Here is a 26,557-nt window from a genome sequence, read left to right as displayed (position 1 = left end):
TATAAATTTTGATCACTAACACCATATATGGGTATGGGACCTGTTATCCAGAATGCTCGGAACCTGGGGTTTTCCGGGAAAGGGATCTTTCCATAATTTGGATACGCCATGCTTATGTATGCTAAAAAATAATTTAAACATGAAATCAACCCAATAGGATTGTTTTGCCCGCAATAAGGATTAATTGTATCTTAGCTGGGATCAAGTACAGGTATGGGATCCATTATCCGGAAACCCGTTATCCAGAAAGCTCCAAATTACGGAAAGCCCGTCTCCCATAGACTCCATTTTAATCAAATTACTACAAATTTTACAACAGATTCCCTTTTTCTGTGTAATAATAAAACAGTACCTGTACTTGATCCCAACTAAGATATAATTACCCCTTATTGGGGGCAGAACAGCCCTATTGGGTTTATTTAATGGTTAAATGATTCCCTTTTCTCTGTAATAATAAAACAGTACCTGTACTTGATCCCAACTAAGATATAATTACCCCTTATTGGGGGCAGAACAACCCTATTGGGTTTATTTCATGGTTAAATGATTCCCTTTTCTCTGTAATAATAAAACAGTACCTGTACTTGATCCCAACTAAGATATAATTACCCCTTATTGGGGGCAGAACAGCCCTATTGGGTTTATTTCATGGTTAAATGATTCCCTTTTCTCTGTAATAATAAAACAGTACCTTGTACTTGATCCCAACTAAGATATAATTACCCCTTATTGGGGGCAGAACAGTCCTATTGGGTTTATTTCATGGTTAAATGATTCCCTTTTCTCTGTAATAATAAAACAGTACCTGTACTTGATCCCAACTAAGATATAATTACCCCTTATTGGGGGCAGAACAGCCCTATTGGGTTTATTTAATGGTTAAATGATTCCCTTTTCTCTGTAATAATAAAACAGATCCTGTACTTGATCCCAATTAAGATATCATTACCCCTTATTGGGGGCAGAACAGCCCTATTGGGTTTATTTAGTAGACTTAAGTTATTGAGATCCAAATTATGGAAAGACCCCTTATCTGGAATACCCTTGGTCCAAAACATTCTGGATAACAGGTCCTATACCTGTACAAGGTACTGTTGTATTATTACAGAGAAAAAGGGATTTATTTGTAAAAATGTATTATTTGTTTAGAATAAAGTCTATGAGCCTTCCTGTAATTCGGAGCTTTCTGTATAACAGGTTTCTGTATAACTGATCCCATACCTGTCTATATAAATATATCCTATCTTTATTACTGTGCCTCAGATATATATAACAGCCATTAAGGAATCTGAGAAATAATCCCCATTTCAAGTAACCCTGGAAGGAATGAACCCGTATAAAATTCACTGCAGTGATGCAAATAAGAGTTCAGGGTCATTATATTCTCTGCATTCGCTTTCTGGATAAAAGCGTTGCCATCTGGTTTCACTCAGACGTTTCCTCCACGCGAGCCCCCGTGCTCAGCAGACAATACGCCGCGCTGCTAGTGGTCAAGGTCACCGGTGTCTTTAACCAATTTGTCACGGCTGACATCAGCCATCAGTCCTACGATGTGTTTGAGGGAGCAATGAGAGGAGCTTCCATAGCTAAGCACGGCGGCGCAGAATATTTACATTCAGCAGCACGCGTCCGCCATGCACTACGCTATTCCTACAGTGTGGCCCCAGCTGTATATTGTTTATATAAAGCAAACACAGTTTGAGCTGTTCATGCAATATTTATTAAGAACTGGATGGGAAAGCAGCCTCGGTTTGCATTGATAAATTTGAGATTGCTCCGTGTAATACAATGACGATGTGCAGTGATGCTGGGAGGCCAGGAAGAGATATGAGAACACATTGCTCTTTTTCATAGTATCATAAATACACAGAATTACACAAAATGATGCATTATTGATGGACCTCAACAATACCTTTCCTTGGTGGGTGCTGTCTAACTGCTTCCAACAAATCCAACAAGTCATCCAATGGATACTCACAAGTTTCAGGTTTACTTTACACAACACCCCAGAGACAGCACTGCCTGCCATGGTGCACAATCCCCAGCACTAGACACTCTTTAAAGCAGTCTCACTTTCCAAGGATCTCTCTATCTCTGAGCCTTATCCTTGTGTCTCTATTCTGGCAAATAATGTAAATGGTGTATTGGCTCTGCTGCAAGACTGATGGAGTCGGTGATTGATAGAGTCTTTTATGACAATATATGGCAGACGGTACAGTTTTGCCAAGTACCCCCAGTCTTGGGGTTACCAATAGTTGGAAACGGAACAGCTTAATTGCCAAAAGGACAGTAGGGGTACAGTTAAAACTCAAAAAGTCATTTATTTGGACAGAAAAAAGCCCAACACATTTTGTGCCTTGTGGGGCACTTACTCATAGGCTACACAGCTTTGCTACTGCAGGAAGGGTACTAAGACTACTAACCATTCTGGTCTCCTTGTTGGAGCCTCTGGCTGCTCTACTAACTAACCCCTGATCCTATCTTTCACTTCTAGAGGGACTATGACAAAACTGCCCTAACACTGACTTCTCCGATACTGGACCTTCCTCCGTTCCAGGCCCTCCTCCAGCAAGTGGGTGAACCAAAAGAGGCAGAACACCAGTGGGCTTTCCTTTTCACCTGACCCCTTCCTTGCTAAAGGATCTACTCCCTTTCCAAATTAATGGGCCCAGCCTAATTGGCTAACTCATTCCTAGGGACAGTGGTTTAAGTTGGACAAGTATTGGGTTGCTCATTGTGGCTTTTGTTTACTTCAGAAGGTGCAATCTTTAGTTCTACTTTCATATTTATTATGTTACCCATAGCAACCAATCAGCAATTAGAATTTAACAGTAACCTACAAGGTAGAAAACAAAACCAAAGATGTGATTGGTTGCTATGGGCAATATCACCAGTGATCTTGGCTTACACACTATAACACTGTAAATATGCCCCATACTGTTTATTCATCTCCTCCCGAGCTTCTGTCAAGGCTTCACTAGACCCTTTCTATCTTTCTAACTACTCCCATTTCCCATTGGCCACACTCAAGACAATCTTTGAGTGTCTTGCCTCCATTGCTATTGCTAAATCTCCTCACACCTCCATTCTGCTGGCTGCTATGCAACATGGCATTCAATCTTGTGAGATAGCCTTATGTACAGCTATAGATGAACTACAAATTCTTCTCATCCTCCCTGATCTATTCTCCCCCTTTAACCAATCCTTCTCTGTCTTTTGTGCTAACAAATTGTGCCTCGGGGCTCTGTACTAGGCTCTGTTGTTTCCCCTGTACATGTTTGTTTGGGAGACCTCATCTCGCCATTTGGCTATATACTGTATATATATATATGACTTGTATGTAGACCATATCCAGATATACTTAGACAGCCCTTTACTAACCACTGACATACCATGACCCAGATCTAAATACCTCCTTGCAATTTCATCATGGATAAATAAACGCCGTCCAAACTGATCCTAACCATAACCTATCTGAACTGCTAGTTTTCCCACCCAAATCTGGCCCAGCTCCTCCATGTTACAATAAGTACTGATGACATGCTCATTAACTCTGTCAGACTCAGTCTTTTTCTTGGGGTTGATGGTTGACTCTAGAGTTTCCCTCATATTAATACCAATGCTCAAACCTGTCTCTTCCACCATCAAAATGACAGGAACACATTTGTTTCTCTCTCAAACAACTACTAAAATACTCATTTTTGCCCTTATCCAATCCCGCCTAGGCTACTGCAACCTAATACTAACAGACCTACCAGATCCTCCCAGATTATTTTTAATGAGCTGATAGAACCCTTGTTCTCTGACCTAACAAAGAACGTTCTTCTTCTCTCTTCTGCTCCTCCCTAAGTATCTTCTCCAGTCTTGAACCTTTCTTCCCTGTTGTCTCTCTAGATAAGTGACTGATTTCAGCTTAAGGTTTCAGCTTCTATCTTAGAAAGGACTTTAGGGAGAGAGAACTGTGTCATTTTGGGGGGCTATTTAGAGCCTTTTTATGGTTTAAGAAGAAGGCGACTGTTCCTCTAAGCAAGTCTCCTTCACCTTCTCAAACCAAACACAGATCTGATCTATTAAAGGAACAGTAACACTAAAAAATGAAAGAGCTTTAAAGTAATAAAAATATAATGCACTGTTGCCCTGCACTGGTAAAACTGGTGTGTTTGCTACAGTAACACTACTATAATTTATATAATAAGCTGCTGTGTAGCCATGGGGGCAGCCATTCAAGCTGGAAAAAAAGGAGAAAAGGCACAGGTTACATAGCAGATAACAGATAAGTTCTGTAGAATACAATAGTGTTTTATCTGTTATCTGCTAAGTGCCTGTGCCTTTTCTCCTTTGAATGGCTGCCCCCATGGCTACATAGCAACTTATTTATATAAATTATAGTAGACTTTCTGAAGTAAACACACAACTTTTACCAGTGCAGGGCAGCAGCACATTATATTTTAGTTACTTTTATACACTTTCATTTTTTGGTGTTACTGTTCCTTTAAGCAATAAGTTAGTAGCTGCTCAATTACTGACACTTATAGGCCAGAGCCACTGCCATTGTGGAAAGCAGCACTATTTGTATCTGTATATAACCCTCCCAATTAGACTGTAAGCTCTATGGGGCAGGTAACACCTGTGCCTCTCCAATTGGGACTTGCCAAGGCAATAGGCCCAGGCAACAAGTTGGTTTCTTAAATAAAATGAAAGAGAGTGGCCAAATAGAAAAATAACCATATTTGCAATTTAAGAAAAAAAAACTACGTTGGGTTTTCAGGGCCACAGGATACTAGCAACCTGACATTATTTCATATTTCAAGTTTCAAGGACAGAAAGGCACAACAGTTATACATTAAAGGAACAGTAACACCAAAAAATGAAAGAGCTTTAAAGTAATAAAAATATAATGCACTGTTGCCCTGCACTGGTAAAATTGGTGTGTTTGCTACAGTAACACTACTATAATTTATATAATAGGCTGCTGTGTAGCCACGGGGGCAGCCATTCAAGCTGGAAAAAAGGAGAAAAGGCACAGGTTACATAGCAGATAACAGATAAGTTCTGTAGAATACAATAGTGTTTTATCTGTTATCTGCTATGTGCCTGTGCCTTTTCTCCTTTGAATGGCTGCCTCCGTGGCTACACAGCAGCTTATTGATATAAATTATAGTAGACTTTCTGAAGTAAACACACAACTTTTACCAGTGCAGGGCAGCAGCACATTATATTTTAGTTACTTTTATACACTTTCATTTTTTGGTGTTACTGTTCCTTTAAAGGTATTAAAGATAACAAATAAGTCAACTTTGCCTTTAAATTAAGGGGGGGTTATATAGTGAAACTGGGAGGGAGAAACAGGAATCGGGCTGTGGACAGATTATCCGTGTGTCCGACAAGTTGCACGCCTGCGGTTCCGCTATCCCTAGTGGGAAGGGGCGCAGTGATTTGGAGATGAAATGGACCTACTTTCTTGCCAGCTAATTGCATGTCAACTGCGCTTTTCCGCTCTTGGCTTCTGAGCTCTGAGCTATCACAGGAAGATTCCCCAGACATCTGTTGTACCGACAACCTAAAAATATGCTGTAAACTAAAAATGGGGGTAAAAATAAAACAGCAAGCGGAGAGGCTGAAGCCACAAAGTGAATCCTATGGGAGCCGCTTTCCTTTCTGACAGTGACACCTACAGGCCAGAGAGGGGTAGGGACTAGTCTAACCGGCGCACTTTATCTCTCAGCGGCCTTACAGCACTTTTGGGATTCGGTGGCAGCGCTGGAGGGGGATACTAAGGGGCTGATTTACTTACCCACGAACGGGTCGAAATGAGTCCGATTGCGTTTTTTTCGTAATGATCGGTATTTTGCGATTTTTTCGGCTTCTTTACGAATTTTTCGTTACCAATACGATTTTTGCGTAAAAACGCGAGTTTTTCGTAGCCATTACGAAAGTTGCGTAAAATCTGGCGATTTTTCGTAGCGTTAAAACTTGCGCAAAAAGTTGTGCTTTTTTCGTAGCGTTAAAACTTACGCGAAACTTTGCACCTTTTAAGTTTTAACGCTACGAAAAATGCGCAACTTTTCGCGTAAGTTTTAACGCTACGAAAAATGCGCAACTTTTTACGCAACTTTCGTAATGGCTACAAAAACTCTCGTTTTTACACAAAAATCGTATTGGTAACGAAAAATTCGTAAAGAAGCCGAAAAAATCGCAACAAATACGAAAAAGTCGCAAAATGTTCGTTTTCAAGTCGGAACTTTTCGGAACCAATTCGGGTCGGATTCGTGGGTTAGTAAATCAGCCCCTAAGCGTCTCATAAAGGCATCGATATGAATTCACTGCCATATCTAACTGTCAGCTACAAGAATAAACATGCTGCCCCTATAAAGCACCAAAGGTTCATATTTGTAGATTGTAAGCTCTTTGGGGCAGGGCTCTCCTCACCTCTTGTATCGGTTATTGGTTGCTTTATATGTTACTCTGTATGTCCAATGTATGTAACCCACCTATTGTACAGCGCTGCGGGATATGTTGGCGCTTTATAAATAAATGTTAATAATAATAATAATATCTGGATCTGCTTATAAATACAGCACCTTACATATATATTTTCCCTTTAATAATAAAACAGTAGTTGATCCTGTACTTGATCCTAATTAAGATTAGTAGATTAATAGCATTACTTACTGGAGGCAAAACAATCCCATTGGATTGTTTAACTTTAACTTTACTTTTTAGTTGACATAAGCTATGGAAATCTGAATTACAGAAAGATCCCTTATCTGGAAAATACCTGAGCATTCTGTATAACAGGTCACATACCTGTACTTCCAGATTTCTGGGAGGAGTCCAAGGGTACAAAACCACACCCCCACCTTTCACCAGATCTAAAAGACAGTTGTTGGGTGGGATGGTGGACCCCTACATTTATTGATAAATGCAGACGTTGCGGTATTCATAAGGAGAGTGCAGCTACAGGCAAAAAATAAAAATGGAGGCAGTTATTTCTGCCCAGACATTAGCAAAGACTATATGAAAAGAAGACTATAGAGGGTTGGCCACACCATGGACAATATCCAACCTGACTTCCTAAAGGAAATGCATGGGGCCAGGCCATAGGTAGTACAGTGATAGGCTGCTTCCTTTCCAACCTATCCCACAATGCCCCATTTAAGGTCTTCAACTACTGAGATATCTACTCACACTCATACATGGACAGAGGGCAGGATAGTTGGGCAGAAACAATGGAAATGTTTGCCCATACTGCTGTAGGTTCCAGGCTTTAAGTGGACCATATATATACTCATAACCTCTTTTATGTGATTTATTGTATATGTATGTTGGGCGGCCAATCCCAACTGATATATATGTACTATGAATATCATATTGGTCAGTGTATGCCATTTGGGCAGATGAGGAAGTGGAGACATGAACTTCACTTATTATTATTATTATTATTATTATTAACATTTATTTATAAAGCGCCAACATATCCCGCAGCGCTGTACAATAAGTGGGTTACATACATTGGACATACAGAGTAACATATAAAGCAATCAATAACCGATACAAGAGGTGAAGAGAGCCCTGCCCAAAAGAGCTTACAATCTACAACTTATTCTCTTATTCTTATACTTTCTGGATCATTGGGCTGTTGGCCTGACCCAATGGAACAATAGAATTGTGGCCCCTCATATGGTATCTGTGTGTTTGGATCATGGGTCAGAAAGTAAAGAGTATTGGCCAGTATATGGCCATGGCACAACAGTGAGTGCATCTACATGTACTTTACCTACGCTGATTCAGTTATACCATATGATACATTCAAGTTAAATGGCGGAAAGTAGCGGGGGGCTGCAGTTTACACAAGATAATCATCATATAGGGTGCACTTTGCCTTCACTGATTCGGTTAAACCATGTGATGCATTTACATGAGGCCTACAGCCACTTATACCACGTGGCACAACAGCAATGATGGTTGGTCCAGCTCTATAGCCCTGCCGGAATACAGCTCCCAGAAGCCCCCACCAGTTAAGTGAAGCAGGCAGAAATCTGGGAGTTGTAGTTAATCATAGCCAAAGCCCTTTAGCATTGTATTAGCTTATAGAATTTAACCCTGCAGAACCCATCAACTTCACTGAAACTTTTCAAATGGACTTCTCTATGGCATCTCCATGTACCTACCCCTAGGTGAAACCATTTATTGCTGACAGTTCGGCCATATAGTTACATAGTTCCATAGGGTTGAAAAAAGACCAGAGTCCATCAAGTTCAACCCTTCACACACAACCTACACTTACCAATCTATAATATACAATATATATACCGACTACCATTATTTGCAGCCACATAGCCCAGACATGGCGCGCACGTCAGTGGGGTTGAAAGGGTTAAACTGCAGCCTGCCCCTCTTGCTTTGCTTTGCATTAACCTTTACACTGCCGACCCCGGTTACCGCCGCCCTCGTGTTTTTTTTTTTCGCTGATCATCAATCCCGGGTGACTAGCCATTTTTTTTCCCTTGTAGCCTTAAAACAGGGCACCCTGCGTGAGCATGAGTCACGGGTTGCCATGGCGATATGCAGATGGTACCTTTGAAATGTCTAACAGATCCAGGAGGTACAGCACGCTGGGATTTGTTAGCATGGAATATATTACAAGGATTGATTTTGTTTCCCCTTTGCTCGCAGTGATCACTGCCAAGGAAGCTGCTTTTTATAGCAAACCGTCCCCATGTACCCCCATTGGGGTAAGATGCTCCTTATGCTCAAGGTAAAGCTACCCAAGATTAAAGGGGAACTACACCCCATACACTGCTTCTTTGCTTAAATTGTTATATTAAGTAACTTTCCATTATACAATGACTACACACATTCCAATGCAGTCGAAGTTAAGGCTGAAGACACACAGAGCTACTAGTAGCAGCTACTTGTCGTGGCTACTAAAACAGACAGATCATTTACTGATAATTGTCCCTATGTGTGTTTTAGCAGAGGCAATTCTTAGTATTGTCTATGGCAGTGTTTAGTAGCTGTGACAAGTAGCTGCTACTAAGTAGCCCTGTGTGCCTTCACCCTAAGGGCTCTGGCACATGGGGAGATTAGTCGCCCGCGACAAAACTCCCTGTTCGCGGGCGACTAATCTCCCCGAGTTGCCTTCCCCTGCCATCCCACCGGCGAAAATGTAAGTCGCCGGTTGGGATGGCACATGCGGCGGCGCGATTTTGCGCAAATCGCCGAAGTTGCCTCGCGAGGCTTTTTCGCCGATTTGCGCGAAATCGCGCCGCTGTGTGTGCCATCCCACCGGCGACTTACATTTTCGCCGGCGACTTACATTTTCAGGGAGTTTTGTCGCGGGCGACTAATCTCCCCGTGTGCCAGAGCCCTAAACAGTTCCTGCCTGTCTGTTTATATTCCCTTTATTGCTGTAACAGTGTTTCAAGATAAAAAGACCCCGAGGAGAACCGGCTCCAGTTACACTGTTACATTGTTATAATGTTTACACTGTACATCGTTACATTGTTTACACAATACATGGTTTTATTGTCAGAGCCAGAGAACAGAAATGGATGCACAGATACGGCTCCCGATGGCAATTACATTCACCAATAACTTCAAAACCCTACAGATATTTGAATGCACGTAGATCGGGAAGTTGCTCGGAATGATACATTCTTTCATGGCACACACAAACGCAGTCTGGGAGCGCAGTTCCCCTTTAAACTCTCATCGCCCTAACGCTGCTTATTCTGCTCAATGACTGAAGTTTCCCCGATGGCTGCGACGGAAACCGACATCTGAAAACCCCGCAACACAAGTATGGATTTGTTTCCCCGAGCCCTGAAGCGCTGAATTAATCATTTAGAAGCAGTATCAATGGCATTTATGAAAGAAGGGGGGGGGGGTGGGCCACTGGGGGGTGCCAGACACACAGATCATGAGCATTGAACATACACAACATTTTTTTTTTTAAAGGGGAAGGGAGCTGCTAAGAAGGTTTGAATAATAACAACAAGCTGCTTACATCTTCCTCCTCACAGTCATTCCGTGGCTGGTACTGATAACTGGCTCGGCTCTCTGGCGGTGGGCGTGGGGTCTTCCCGGCACTGTCCTCCTCCGTGCTTTGGCCACCCAAGAGGTGACTCGCTTCAGGTGCCACCGGGAAAGATCTGGAGGTGTTAATCTTCCCGGTGAATCTCTGATACAGCGAAGCCATAGGTCAGTCCTTTATTCTTTAGTAAAGACTCAAAAAAAAGTAAATCTGGAAGCTTTGACCCCCCTTTCCTTTTATTAGTAATCAATGGAATCAAAAAATACCAAGGCAACAGGCCCCATAAATGTTGCACTGGATGAAAAAGGAACCCAACCGTCCAACCATGAGAGCTTATATGATGGAACCTAGCATTTAATAGGAGACAGACCACTGGGGCGAAGGGTTTTCCAATCACTCTTCAGCCTGAGGTGTCCGATCAATTGGCTGTAGAGGCTGCATGCCAACAGTCCATAGAGGGAGAGAGTGAGAGGACTCTCAAAGAGTCAACACGTATTCAGAGCACGTTGCCGCTTCCCTTCTCCCTTTTGTATATATGGGAAGAGGGAGGGGGGATCTTTTTTTTTTTTTTTTTTCTCTTTTGCGAGTATTTTTCCTGCTAGGTTTTTCACTAATCTTGAAGAGCAACAGCCACCTGATTGAAATGAAGCCGTGGAGTGCAGGAGAGGAGGAGGAGGAGGAGGAGGAGGGAAAAGAGGAGGGGGGAGGCAGTGAGACAGAAGAAAGTGGGAGGGGCAGAGGCGTTCCATAGAGTCCTACTGTAGAACTGCATTCCCTGCCGCTCTCCGTGGTGCTGAAACCGATCTGCTTATTCTCTCTCTCACTGCAAGTCTGGAGGGACCTGTTCACTCTCTCGTCTGCCTGGATATCACTACTATTATTATTATTATTATTAACACATTAACACATATTCCACAGCACTGTATCTGTAGCTACACCATGCATACCAACTGCATACAAATACTAACGGATATGGTATATACAGAGAGCCGATACAATCTATATGGAGAAGGGGGTTAATAAGTAGGATCCAGGAACTGGTTATGCCAGTATGTGTTCTTGTACATCTGGGGGGCAGATCTAATTAACTAACAAGGCATTTTTGTGATTGGTCTAACTTTCCTTGTACAATAAGGGGTATCTTGGCCATGGTGGGTATGGGCATAGGCCAGAGTATTCCCTAGGGGGATTGTTAGTAATGTTTTCATTTATGCAGGAACTTTTACATGGTTCATAATAAAAGCATTAAAATACGCATTTATTTCTGGGGAACTGTGCTTAAGTTGCAGCATCTGGTGCAATGCAGCAAAAAGATTATTTGCCAGAGCCACATTATGGCATTTGTGGCACTTTGACCAGTGTTAAGGTGGCCATACACAGGCCAATTTCAGCTGCTGATATTAGTCCTTTAGACCGAATAAGCAGCTGATCTGCCTTTGTATGGGCACCAACAATGGGCCTCCCCAACCAACATCTGGCCTGAAATTGGGCAGATCTCGGGCAGTTTGGGGTTTTTTTCATCTGATCGGGGACCACATTGGCTCATTGATGTGGTCCCAAACTGATGGCACCTATGCCCCCTAGTGCCAAGCGATCAGATTAGCCCGGTATCACCCAACCGTAGGTGTGTCCCCAAACTGATGGTGCCTATGCCCCCTAGGGCCAAGCTATTGAATTTGCCCGTTATCACCCAAACGTAGGTGTGTCCCCAAACTGATGGCACCTATGCCCCCTAGTGCCAAGCGATGAGATTAGCCCGGTATCAGCCAACCGTAGGTGTGTCCCCAAACTGATGGTGCCTATGCCCCCTAGGGCCAAGCGATTGAATTTGCCCGTTATCACCCAACCGTAGGTGTGTCCCCAAACTGATGGTGCCTATGCCCTCTAGGGCCAAGCTATTGAATTAGCCCGGTATCACCCAACCGTAGGTGTGTCCCCAAACTGATGGTGCCTATGCCCTCTAGGGCCAAGCTATTGAATTAGCCCGGTATCACCCACCCATAGGTGGGCATATTGGGAGAAGATCCACTCCCCTGACGACCTCGCCAAGCAAGGGGATCTTACAGTTTATGGCCACCTTTAGCCTTGGGCAGCACCCTGTGCATTGAACTAGAGCCTACTTTGTGGGTGAAGGTGCTGCACTAAGCATTTTCTCTTTTTGAGTAGCTTGTATATATTTATAATCATCAAAGGAAAACCTATTCAGCTTTATGGATCTTATTATTTCTGCTTCTTCCTATGGGTGGGAAAGTCATACACAACATCCATAACAACTAACCAGCCATGAATAGCAAGATATTATTGTACCATTGTCAATCACTGTCCTGCTGGTTATTTCTCCCAAGCCTTGGTGGCCATTTTAGCTGCCTGATTCAGGTTCTTCAGACTGATTTGGCAACTTATCTGCCCATGTATGGGGCCCTCCAACAGGCCTCTCTGACCTAAAATCAACTAGATGTCCATCTGGCAGGCTTGATTCTTCTGTCAGACCAAGGACCACATTGGCTCATTGACTTTTCGTATCCCCTTAGCACAATATTGCCCTCCCTAGGCGGTCATATCGGGGGAAAGATTTGCTCATTTGGCGACCTAGCCCATCAAGGAAATCTTCCCGTTTATGGCCATCTTTAGTTTAAAATGTGTCTCTGAGGGCCTAAGGCTACCGGATCATGGAATCTTATTACAGGCAATTAGCACCTTATTATCTTAATGTACTTAAAATGAAATGCAAGGAATTAAATGAGCACTGATTGCCATGAACTGTTAATTACTGCTAATAAAAAAACTGCAAAATCCCTGACAACGCACAAAATAAGGCATAATGTCATCCAACGTTTGCTATACCGTCAGCCTAGTAGCCCATAGCAACCAATGAACAGGCAGCATTTACTGCTGAGCAGTTATCTGATTGGTTTATATGAGCTACTAGACTAGACAAGAACATGTTTTTCCTTTATTACAGTACCCCACGAGTTTTATAAAAATTTCACAGAACCTGGTGGGGCGGGGGGACTACCTTGTATGATTATCATCTCATTCCTTTTCTACGCGCACATGATAAATTGCATACAACCAGGAGCTAATTAGTAATCAGAAGACATGGCATGCCGCAGACCAGACCAGCAGGCATCAGAACTGATTTAATCATTTGTGAATTTAATAAGCGGCTGGTGTTATATGGATGAGTTGCAACCGCAACAGTCTGCGTAAATAGGAAGAATATATACCTTGTAGACTTAAATTCAGTCAAGACAGTAGACGTTAAACCCATTAATAGTGATATGTTTTACTGGAGTAGTATACATTCCCTGTGATACAGTGCAGCCCACTTGCCCTGTAGGGACAACAAACCCTACTTGATTTTCTAGAGCAATATTGGGTGGAGTTAAACCCATGTATAATACACTCCTCCTTATATGGAAACCCGAGACACAGACAACAGCTGGGGGAAGAGAAGGTAGGAAGGATAGAAACCAAACAAATATAGATTTAATGCCACTAGCTTGGTTTTTCAGAGCCATTGTGGCAGGATGGGGCCCTTATCAGTGTGATCTGTTCCTTCTTATAAGTAAACCTGAGATACAGGACATAGCTGAGGGAAGGGAGGAGTTTGTATAGACAGAGGTCATAATCTGATTCCAGGTAATGGGACGGCAACGTAGTAATGGTAAGAACCCAAACAATGCCAGTGGCATTGAAAGCACTTTCCATCTACAACATATATCCTATCCCACTTCCTTGGTTGTTATTGTTGGAAAAGGGAACTCTTATCATTTCAACCCATGTATAATACACTCCTCCTTATATGGAAACCAGAGACACATGCAGCAGCTGGGGGAGGAGAAGGTAGGAAGGATAGAAACAAAACATATATAGATTTAATTGCACTTGCTTGGTTTTTTTTTTGGAGTCATTGCGGCAGGATGGGGCCCTTATCAGTGTAATCTGTTCCTTCTTATAAGTAAACCTGAGATACAGGACATAGCTGAGGGAAGGGAGGAGTTTGTATATACAGAGCTCATAATCTGATTCCAGGTAATGGGAAGCAACATAGTAGTAGTAGTAAGAACCCAAACAATGCCAGTGTCATTGAAAGCACTTTCCATTTACAACATATATCCTCAGGGTTGGCTACAGCACCCCCCCCCAAGGTGCCTCCTCTGGCCACATACCCCGCCGCGCACCCCTAACCCCCCCCCCCCCCGCAGGGGTCCCTGTCCGACGTCCTCTCCTGAAGGCGTATGTAAAACGCGTCAGGGGAGGACATCAGAGGCCAGAGGAAGCAGCAATAGGATCCGGTCTGGCCCGCTGGGGCCCATCGGGTATTTTCCCAGTGTTCCGGCGGGCCAATCCGACCCTGTATATCCTATTCCACCCTTATCATTTCAACCCATGTATAATACACTCCTCCTTATACGGAAACCCGAGACACAGGCAACAGCTGTAGATAAAAAGCTCATAATCTGATTCCAGGTGGAGGGAGTAGAAAACCAAGCAACTATCCAGTAGTCCTTTCTAATGACAAGAGCATTTTTCATATAAGGACCATTGTGGACACAGGCACATGTACTGCCTCTTTAAAGCCCCCGATAAAGGGAAGGTGCCATTATCTTACAGTGATTCTGCCCACCCCTTTCAGAGTTAATTGATTGATTTTCCCATTTCGGCGCATGTGTCGAACCCAGAGGACGTGACTGCCTCGGCCAAGATGGATGTGTGGAAATCAATTCCAATGCAAAAGGCTGGCAGCCCGGCCACTCGCTTCCTTATACACAATTTATGGGGCTGCTCACAAAGTGTATTCCCGTTAGCGCACAACAGTGTAATGGAGAAGCTTTCCCACCACTAAATCCGTCTCGTGTCCCGAGCAGGTTTTCTCTCTCTTTTTTTGTTTTAACTTGACGCGGAATTCAATACGGGCTCATTAAGCTCAGCAAGATATTAACAGTTACTATTTCAGTATAATAGTTATTGTTATTGCACGAAGATTTAGGCTAAACAAATGAGCTCCGTCTCATAAGGAGACGAGGGGTAAATTGGCGTCTGTGCACCGCTGGAGAGTCTGTCCCCCTGCTGTGATTGGGCATATGTGGGCATACTGACTAGCCACAGGGGGGCTCATTTACTAAGGCTCACTTATGACCTTGCAATCAGGCAAAAATGGGCACAGTCACTGAGCAAACTAATGACATTCAGTAAAGGTACTTGCAATCAAAGCCACTCCTTCCACTTCCGCATATCCATCCCCCTGGTGCATATTATGGGTAAGTGCAGGGTCGGACTTGGGGGTGCAGGGCCCACTGAGGTTGCCTCCCCAGGGGCCCCACACCCCTTAAGTCCACTGAGCCTCCCTTACCCCCCCTGCAGGGGCCCCCACTGAGCCTCCCTAACCCCCCCACAGGGTCCCCCACCCGACATCCTCCCCTGAGCACATAAGTTTAACACGTCAGGGGAGCATCGACAAGGGTCGGACCCTGGGTAAGTGCCCTGCAGGTGCCCCCGCTTGCCACGTTCCCCACACCCCCTAACCCCCCCAGCAGGGGCCCCCACTGAGCCTCCCTTACCCCCCGCTGCCAACTGAAAGGTGCGTCAGGTGCATTTCCCCAACTGTTGTATTGTGGGTAAAAAAAACATGGAGACAGGGGAGTAATGGTCAGTTAGGGGAGCGCCGGCAAGGGTCGGACCCTGGGTATGTGCCCTGCAGGTGCCCCCGCTTGCCACGTCCCCCGCACCCCCTAACCCCCCCCAGTAGGGAGCCCCGCTGAGCCGCCCTTACCCCCCCTGCAGGGGCCCCCACTGAGCCTCCCTTACCCCCCCCGCAGGGGCCCCCACTGAGCCTCCCTTACAATAGTTGGGGAGATGTGCCTGGCACAACTTTCGGTTGGTGGCGGGGGGGTGGGGGTTAGGGAGACTCAGTGGGGGCCTCTGCAGGGGGGTATGGAAGGCTCAGTGGGGTCCCCTGCAGGGGCCCCTACTGAGTCTCCCTAACCCCCCCCCCCGCCACCAACCGAAAGTTGCGCCAGGCACATCTCCCCAACTATTGTATTGTGGGTAAAAAAAAAAATGGCGACTTGCACCTGAAATTCTAATTGAACTCCTTAAACATATGAATATCCTCCTCCCACCGGCAGTGCCGGGCTCAGCTGGGAAGGCACCCTAGGCAGTACGACCAGCCACCTCGCCCACTGCCCTGCTTCTGGAAGTGATTTCCAGTAGTTGAACATTTCTGACTCCAACTGTAGAGATTAAAGGAAAACTATACCCCCAACAATGTAGGTAAAAATATATTGCACAAACAGCCCATAAGTAAAGCCCTGCTTCATCTAAATAAACCATTTTCATATAAATATACTTTTTTAGTAGTATGTGCTATTGGGTAATCCTAAATAGGAAACTGCCATTTTAAGTACTAAGGGCCGCCCCCTGGGATCATAGGATTCACACCATACCTGAGTAAACAGCTTTAGAAGCTTTCTCTGTTTGTTTAAGATAGCGGCTGCCATTTTAAGTAGCTTCCTTCCTGCAGTCTCTAGCCGTTATAGCTGAGATCACACATTCCTAAGGGAGGGGGGAGGGAGTTTTTAGCATTCTCATGGGAGGGGGGTGCAGGAGAGGGGAGAGCAGGAGAGGGGAGGGGGAGCAAGAGAGGGGAGGGGGGAGCAGGAGAGGGGAGAGAGGAGAGAACTGCGCAGACTCTGGCCCCGGGAATTAAGGCTGTTTCTGAGAAAGGAAGTCAGACACTGGGACATCATGTTTACAAAAAAAGAGACAAGAAATCCTGTGTTTCTTTTGATAGAGGACTCAGTGCAGCATTTCTGTAAGTGCTTATGGCTGTATCTACATAGACCTTTCTGATAAAGCTTACTTAGTTTTTACCTTTCCTTCTCCTAAGAGTGGCTGATATGAAATGTGTGTTCTGGAGATATGGAGATATGTTCCTAAGGGCAAAATGTGGCATCAGATACATGTATTTATGATTTAAAATATGAAAAATCAATGACAGGTTCTGGAAAATAACAAAGGAACATCCAGGAAAAACCAGACAATAATGGAAGCCTGGCGATTGTTTCAGAAAAGAAGATTTAGAGAATAAAATAGCAGGTCAGAAAGATATTCATACAATGATGCGCCAGAGGAGGTAGAGAGATCCTGCGATATCTGAGAAGCACTGAGGGCCACCAAGGAATCATGTTGGGGTTGGAGAGGATTCCATAGAGAACTATATATATACCAGGTGTTGGGGTTATATTGGCAATACAGCATTAAACAGAGGCACTATGTTTTAGAAGAGAAATGTGCTGGTAATTTGCTCATAATAGTTCTATGCTGTTGGCTGTGTTGAAAAAATATATAAATGAACCATAGTAAGTAGTAGGTTGGGGTATATGCCAGTCTTATGCCTACATGTAGGGGCTCCTAGGGTAAATGGTTGAGGAGATACTCATGGAAACCTGGCACTTAAGAGACATGTGTAGCAGTCAGCATCTTTGATCAATCTATCTATCTATCTATCTATCCATCTATCTATCTATCTATCTATCTATCTATCATCTATATATCTATCTATCTATCTATCATCTATATATCTATCCATCTATCTACCTATCACCTATCATCTATCTATCTATCTATTTATTTATCATCTACTATCTATCTATCTATCTATCTATCTATCTATCTATTTATCTATCTATCATCTATCTATCTATCCATCTATCTATTATCTATCTATCTATCTATCATCTATATATCTATCCATCTATCTACCTATCACCTATCATCTATCTATCTATCTATTTATTTATCATCTACTATCTATCTATCTATCTATCTATCTATTTATCTATCTATCATCTATCTATCTATCCATCTATCTATTATCTATCTATCTATCTATCTATCTATCTATCTATCTATCTATCTATCTATCACCTATCATCTATCTATCTATTTATCTATCTATCTATCACCTATAATCTATCTATCTATTTATCTATCTATCTATCTATCTATCTATCTATCTATCTATCTATCTATCATCTATCTATCTATCTATCTATCTATCTATCTATCTATTTATCATCTATTATCTATCTATCTATCTATCTATCTATCTACCTATTTATTTATCATCTACTATCTATCTATCTATCTATCCATCTATCTATCAATCATCTATCTATCTATCTATCTATCTATCTATCTATCATCTATCTATCTATCTATTTATCTATCTATCTATTTATCATCTATTATCAATCTATCTATCTATCATCTATCTATCTATCTATCATCTATCTATCATCTATCTATCTATCTATTTATCATCTATTATCTATCTATTTATCTATTTGGGTCACATGGGACACCTAATTAGGAAAATAGATTGTATGTGTGTGGTATGTATCAGAAATATAAGTAACAAGCTCAATCTCTAGTTCTTAATTCACCCTATTTTCTGCTGTATTTGTTCTAAACTAATGTAAGTGGTGGAATAGGCCTCATTCATTGGCCCCCCTGGCAACAAAAGCATGGCAACCACAAGGTGACAGTTTCATTGTGAGCCACAGTTCCCAGGTGTTGGTTGCAGGTGCATGCTGGGAGATGTAGTTCTGCTAGAGCTGCAGTGATACAGGTTAACGGTCTGAGGAGAATTTGCCTCATCATGTTGCCTCAGCGCTGACTTTATCTTCAGACTCCATTGTTAGCAATAAAGCTGCTGATACACGCCGGTATAAATAGATAATGCATTCAGTGCAAGGCTTTAAATAAATTACATAAGGTCATGTGCATCTCGGCTTTTAAATTGGTCTTGAACGGAACAAAAGGCAAATTTATTGAAGTGTAATGCATCCGGGGGGGGCTGCTTCATACAATGGAAATGGACCACAGGGCTTGGGGAACTGGCTTCATCTAGAAGGCTACTAAGGTGGGAGCCTAAATCAGTTCATTTTCCATATACAAGGAGCATTACCTCATGTAAACCATCCTTACTCTTATTAATAACTAGACTTATACCCTGTTACTGATTCCCAGCATTCCCTGGGCTGTGAGGCCTGGGCTAAGGAGTTGTTTGACTTGGGTTGCCAATCTCAAGGGTAATAGACAAGAAGGAATACAGTAGGTCACTGTGGGTCAGTAACCCCAGCAAAAACTGTCTGATTCCAAAATGAACCTGATAAACACCATAGCAATACCCTCCCATCCATCCAAACAGCTCTCCAGCTGCCCGCACTTCTAATATCCTTATAATTTACAGTAGGGGGTACATTATCCCCTATAATATGAGTGATACTCAGAGTTCCCTGTATAACTCTGCCTGCAGCCTTGTGCCTTTATATGGGCACAGAACCCCTCAGTGACTGCTAATTTCCTTATCATTTACAGTAGGGGGTACATTATCCCTTATAATAAATGAGTGATACTCAGAGTTCCCTGTATAACTCAGCCTGCAGCCTTGTGCCTTTATATGGGCACAGAAACCCTCAGTGACTGCTAATTTCCTTATCATTTACAGTAGGGGGTACATTATCCCTTATAATACATGAGTGATACTCAGAGTTCCCTGTATAACTCAGCCTGCAGCCTTGTGCCTTTATATGGGCACAGAACCCCTCAGTGACTGCTAATATCCTTATCATTTACAGTAGGGGGTACATTATCCCTTATAATACATGAGTGATACTCAGAGTTCCCTGTATAACTCAGCCTGCAGCCTTGTGCCTTTATATGGGCACAGAACCCCTCAGTGACTGCTAATATCCTTATCATTTACAGTAGGGGGTACATTATCCCTTATAATACATGAGTGATACTCAGAGTTCCCTGTATAACTCAGCCTGCAGCCTTGTGCCTTTATATGGGCACAGAACCCCTCAGTGACTGCTAATATCCTTATCATTTACAGTAGGGGGTACATTATCCCTTATAATACATGAGTGATACTCAGAGTTCCCTGTATAACTCAGCCTGCAGCCTTGTGCCTTTATATGGGCACAGAACCCCTCAGTGACTGCTAATATCCTTATCATTTACAGTAGGGGGTACATTATCCCTTATAATACATGAGTGATACTCAGAGTTCCCTGTATAACTCAGCCTGCAGCCTTGTGCCTTTATATGGGCACAGAACCCTCAGTGACTGCTAATATCCTTATCATTTACAGTAGGGGGTACATAATTCCCTATAATACGAGTGATGTGTTTCTGCTACATTGTACTATATGCAGGCCCGGATTTGTGGAGAGGCCACAAAGGCCCGGGCCTAGGGTGGCAGAAGTTTAGGGGCGGCATGCCGCCCCGCCGCAAGAATATTTTTCAATTTGGCTCCCATACGGAGCAGTCGGGGCCTCTCCTCACTGCTCCGTATGGGAGTTTAAAGGAGCGTTTGCACATGCGCACTGGGGAGAGGCCGCGTTCGCGCATGCGCACGGGGGGGGGGGGCGCGTTCGCTCATGCGCAGAGGGGGACACCTACAGGGGTGGTCTCAGGGCGCCTCAGAAAGAAATCCGGCCCTGACTATATGGCAGTGTTCATTCCCAGGCAGAAACACATCACTGACTGTAGGCAGTTGCCTGGATGCTGATTCCTTCTCCTCTAAAGCAAGGGGCTACTGCTTTACCCTTGAGGAACAGGACCTCCATTAGTGTCCCATTAATGGTCCCATAGGCTCCTCCGTAGGGTTACATAGAGCTGAAACAACACTACAGAAAATGCACGGGGCTTTATACATATCTATAATAGAGATAGAGTGCAGGGCTAGGCTCAGGAGCCCAATCTGTGCTTCCATTGGTTATTGCTGGGGGGCAAATCATCAGAATGGAAAATGTGCTTTTGTGCAAAGTCCCTTCTCCGTCTGCATCTCGGATTTCATTATCCATGTTACATACACAGCCTCATAAGCTGCATAATAAAAAGTGTCATTGTATGAGATACACTGTGTGTTTCACTTGCATCCCTCACACTAGCACATATTGGCATTTGCACCCAGTCAGACCCCGGCGCGGGGCAGTTAGCAATAGTCATTCCTATACGTAAGCACTGGCCCAATACATAAGCCAGCAAGTAAGTATTAAAGAGGTAATTCAACTTCAAATTAACATTTAGTATGATGTAGGCTGGTATCAGGGCTGCAAATCGGGGAGAGGCACGTGCCTAGGGTTACCTACCCCTAGTCTGGGCCCTTGCCCCCCACTGTCAGCATATCTGCCCCCTACAAACACACACACTCGACAATCCTGAATGTGCACTTGTCTGGGTCGACCGGCTGGCTGCCAGGGTCAGTGACCCCCATTCCAAGGCTTGAGAGAGGTTTTTTTTTTCTCCTTGCCTCTCCCAGTGCATTTTGGGTAATGTAGTTTGTATTTAATAATTATCCTACAGCCAAAATGAACATTACCCAGCATGCAATGGGACCAGTATAGAAAGAAGCTCCCTTTTGTACTCTGCTTCGCTGCTTTTTTAAAGGAAAACTACACCCCCAGAATGAATTCTTAACCCACAGATAGTTTATATTATATTAAGTGGCCTATTAAAGAATCTTGGGTTTTACATATGAGCATGTTTATACAATATATTTGTTTGAGGGTATAGTTTTCCTTTAATCTGTCAGTCCCAATCTGTCTGCTTCCTGCTCTTTCTGGTATGAGATTGTACTACAACTTTGTACAGTGATGGGGGGGCTGCCATTTGTTTCTTGCTTGCTGAAGGTTATAGTTAAACACACACACCCATATGTATATCATGCCTGGGATTAATGCAATCCATTTCTGCTGTGTCTAGGGTTGCCATTTCTGTTGGCTTTTTTCGCTGGGCAGGGGGTGGGCGGTGATGTCAGGCGGCAGGAAGAGGCGATGACACCGGGGGGGCGGGAAAACATCACTGGGCTGGGCTAGAACTTGGCAATTGGCGATTGGCATCAATCTCATTGACTCCTCCCCGGTTTTGGAAAAATGACCAGGAGGTTTTGACCCGGACAGTCCTTCCGAAAGCCGGGCTATCTGGGTCAAAACAGGACCGGCAACACATGCCTTCTTTTATCTTTTAGATTTTTTTTCCCATTGTGCATATTGTGCTATTTTTGGGCTACTTTTGAAGTGGCGTTTGGCTACGTTTGGGCTGGTTTTGGCACTGACTTTGGCTGGTTTGGAAAATTATACCAGGCAACCCTGAATCATGAATAGAATGTGTATATACATACAGTAGATGGAGCCAGCTTGATCTAGACACCTGGATGGGCGGGTACCAACATTTGCTCCATCTATAGATTCTGGAGACTGACCCCTCTCTCATTCTGGCCATAGCCCCAAGTATTTAGATACATAACAACCACTGCAGCCTGCGTTCCTCCGCCATTATATCTTAATTGTGCCTTTAAGCACACGTTGCCTTTCTAATTAGTCCGTAGCCGCACAAGCGAGCAATTCAATATTTTCCTTTGGCGGCCATAACAAACAGCACGCACCGAGCTGCTACATTAGTTTTCTGGAAATTTTCTCTTCGCTGTTTGCTTTCTTTTGTGGGCTTGGAGGGAGTTTAATTTCTGCGGCTGTTGGATACGGAGATATAAAACACGCATGCACTCACGGGGAGAGCAGCTCAGCTGTTGGCTGGGATCATAAAAATGAAGTGCGTTAGCCTTTTTGCTGTTTATTCATTTTACTGCAGTAAGACGTGCTCCAGCGCCCCTCAGTGGTTGAACACCCAAACTGCGATACATCAGCCCAACGCACAATGCCGGCACTCACACCTTCATGGTGCGGCACAGAGGCCAGTAAATATGCAGAATAAATGCCGGCTGAGTGCAAGGGGAGTTACAGGAGACCTTACTTATTGCAAGCAGCCCCTAAACAGCAAAAATGCTCATTCATGAATGCAAGTGCAAAGTACAGGTATAAGATCCCTTATTCGGAAACCCGTTATCCAGAAAGTTACGAATTACGGAAAGCCTGTCTCCCATAGACTCCCAACTAAGATATAATTACCCCTTATTGGGTTCATTTAATGGTTAAATGATTCCCTTTTCTCTGTAATAATAAAACAGTACCTGTACTTGATATATAATTACCCCTTATTGGGGGCAGAACAGCCCTATTGGGTTTATTTAATGGTTTAATGATTCCCTTTTCTCTGTAATAATAAAACAGTACCTGTACTTGATCCCAACTAAGATATAATTACCCCTTATTGGGGGCAGAACAGCCCTATTGGGTTTATTTAATGGTTAAATGATTCCCTTTTCTCTGTAATAATAAAACAGTACCTGTACTTGATCCCAACTAAGATATAATTACCCCTTATTGGGGGCAGAACAGCCCTATTGGGTTTATTTAATGGTTAAATGATTCCCTTTTCTCTGTAATAATAAAACAGTACCTGTACTTGATCCCAACTAAGATATAATTACCCCTTATTGGGGGCAGAACAATCCTATTGGGTTTAATTAATGATTTATTGATTTTTTTAGTAGACTTAAAGTATGGAGTTCCAAATTACAGAAAGATCCCTTATCCGGAATACACTTGGTCCCGAGCATTCTGGATAACAGGTCCTATACCTGTACTAGTTTGCATGCAAAATGTAAAACATATTAATAAAGGTCCTATCTTTGGAGGGGCCCGGCGCTGAGTAGCAATCCCTACCCGCCACTTACCCCCCATAGCCCATTGTCCACCCCTCAAAATTCAGACCTGTGCAGGGTTGATGACAGGGGCACAGTAAAGCCGGTTACAGCGGTGATCCTGTTAGCAGAAAACTGCACCGGCCTGTGTTCAAATGAAGTCATGCCCAAAGCAAGAAAGCAGACCCCCGATATTGGCCCATACCTGTCAATAAAAAACAGATAACACAGAGGGGTTCGCAAGCACCATCTACTTTTTTTTTTGACCAGGAACACTTGTAGGTAAAGTCAGTTACAAACTGGGTTTAACTTAACATATCTCTGGTGATAAAGTGCTGTAATGATGATGCCAAATGGCCCAAAATGGCAGCTGCCAACCACTACTTTGGGCCTGAACTAGGGGTAGGGGCATTTGGGTTGTGCCTAGGGTGGGCACCCTAGCTGGGGGTGCAGTTTCAATCGGCAAATGTAGAAGAAAGAAAATGAGCAACAGTCAGGGTAGGGGCAGAGGGGGAAGCAGTGACAAAGATGGAGGAGGCGGTGGGTGTTGCTGGCAGTGGCAGTGGGATGGCTAAAATTGCATTGGGCAGTATTGCAACTTGGGCCAGCTCTGGTACTACTTTGCTTTTTATTAACAAGTAAAGTGGCAAACAAGGCAATTTTGGGGGTCTGCTAGGGTTGCCACCTGACCCAGACAGCCGGGGGTCCTTCCAAATTAGGGAAAACAGGCAGGGCTATCTTAGACTGACAGTGGAAATCAGCCAATTGCCGATCGCCACGTCATAATACTGCCCCTGACGTCATCAACCTTGCCTCTGACACCATCCACCCCCTCGATGTCACCACCCCTCCCCCCGCCCGGATTTACCCCAGTCGGAAAGTGGGAACCCTAGAGCCTGCTGTTATGCAGAGGGAGGACTCTGAAGGAAGGGGGGGGGCAACATTTCTTATACAAACCGAGATAGAAAAATGTATTTTATTTTTCATTTTCAGATATTAAACATATATATTTTACTTTCAGGTACCCAATGATTTTCCGTCTATAACATATGCAGTGGAACAACCAACACTCATTCCAGATGACAAATAGTTTGCTGTGAATATATTGTGGCTTTCTTAATTAAACGTTTAACTCCTAAATGTCAGCCGACGAAGGAAAAGGCCAACAATCACCCGACCCAAGTGCCAGAGGAACCTGTGGAGAGCTTAAATATCACTGAGATTCAAAAGGGATGGAAAATGAATTATTGATATTCTGTGAGAGTGAAGAAGGTTTCAGAGCAGTTCATATTGTTCTTCTCAGACTCATGGAAGCAAGGAATTAGTAGAGTTTATAGAGCTTAATCCTGATGTGGGGCCAACAGCACCTCAAGGGTTGGTACCTGCCCTCTCTAAATCCAGAACACATATTCAGTGGCTGCCATAGAAACGTATTTTGATGGGTGGCACCATGAAGGATATAGGTTAATAGGGATTTTAGCACCTTTTTTAAGAGGCTACATACAGTATATGTGAAGAAAAATGTTAAATATCCAACAATAAAGGTCCCCTATCTACTATTCCGCAACCCAAAAACCAACCAATAATAAGACAATGCTTTGAACTATTTAGTAGATTTTTAGGCACAATATTCCAGAAAGATTTGGTATCTGGGAAACCTTAGGCCTCAAGCATTTCAGATAACAGATCCCATACCTCTACATTATTTTCTTGATGAACATTTATATTATTATTTATATATGTTGGGGAGCATGAGTGTTCCTCCATCCCAATTAATATATTGTCTTAAATTCTGCAATCTAAGGGGTCTTGGTTGGCTGAAGGAAAACCTTCCAGTTGAACTGAAGAAGCTGCTCAGATGAGTAGTGAAACGTATTCAATGATCACTTAACAAGTCCAGTTGCTCTAGATTTACTTATACTAGATATACCATGACCTGGATGAATGAAAATCTTCATAGTAATATTTATTGGTAAGGTACAGTACATGTTTTCAAGAAAGTCATAGATCTCTTGGTATGGCTTCATTGAAAGGTTGGTCTGTGAAGCTTTGGGGCCCAGATAGCAGAAGAGGACAACCTGAAAGCCAGTTAAACTGATATTAGGGATGAATGCATGTTTGCCTTGCTTGATATTCCTGGAATCCCAGTCTGAATTTAAGTTTTGTGAGAATCTACTGGGATTTGAACTGGGCACCTCATGGCTTCTGGCTCCCTTTCACTAAAGAAGGGGACACTCTGGAGCAGCTGAGAGGTTCTTGGTGAATTTGAACTTACTTGATATATGATGGACTGTCAAGTCCTAGCAAGTTTAAAATATAATTAGGGCCAGCCTATCACAGCTGAGCCCTCCCTATAAAAACTCTTCCCTTTCCTCACTTCCTGGCTAGGATATTAAGGTTGGGTCTTTAGATGTTGCCACTCACATGTAGCTTCTGTTGTTTGGTTTTAATAGACTAACAAACAACATATCCATAATGTCTTACAGAAGAATGCATGGGCCTTGCATTATCTTTACTTCTTTACGTACCCTGTCTGAGTATCCTAGTCTGTCGTAATCTGGCTTGCCATTGTACTGTCTAAAGGTGGCCATACATGCTAAGATCCGCTCACTTGGCGAGGTTGCCAAGCATGCAGATCTTCTCCCATTATCCCCACCTATGGGTAGGCGATATTGTGCTGATTCGGTTGTTTAGCCCTGGGGCAAAACGATCGAATCAGAATGATGGGTATAGGTGTACATCGGTTTGGGGACCGCATCAAAGAGCCGATGCGGTCCTCGATCCAACTAATTTTCAAACCTGCTCGATCGAGATCTGGACGATTTCAGGCCAGATGTCGGTTGGGCAAACTTGTCGTTAGTGCCCATACACGGGCCGATAAGCTGCAGAATTGGTCTAAGGGA

At 43.5% G+C, this 26,557-nt stretch overlaps 1 protein-coding gene across 2 annotated transcripts in view; it reads right to left on the bottom strand.

Annotated features, from left to right (window-relative positions):
• The window catches only part of dpp6 (dipeptidyl-peptidase 6), an 834,825-nt gene that overhangs the window by 631,966 nt on the left and 176,302 nt on the right, over window positions 1–26,557 (bottom strand). Inside the window, 1 exon segment of one of the 2 annotated variants that reach the window (NM_001102992.1) lies at window positions 10,010–10,661. The exons of the other annotated variant lie outside the window; for it this stretch is intronic. Within the exon segment in view, the coding sequence (NP_001096462.1) occupies window positions 10,010–10,201 (192 nt within the window). The 5' untranslated portion in view covers window positions 10,202–10,661. 2 annotated transcript variants of the gene reach the window in all.

Source organism: Xenopus tropicalis, chromosome 6 (genome assembly GCF_000004195.4).
Source record: "Xenopus tropicalis strain Nigerian chromosome 6, UCB_Xtro_10.0, whole genome shotgun sequence".
Classification (NCBI taxonomy): Eukaryota; Metazoa; Chordata; class Amphibia; order Anura; family Pipidae; genus Xenopus; species Xenopus tropicalis.
This window is presented reverse-complemented; position numbering and strand designations above follow the sequence as displayed.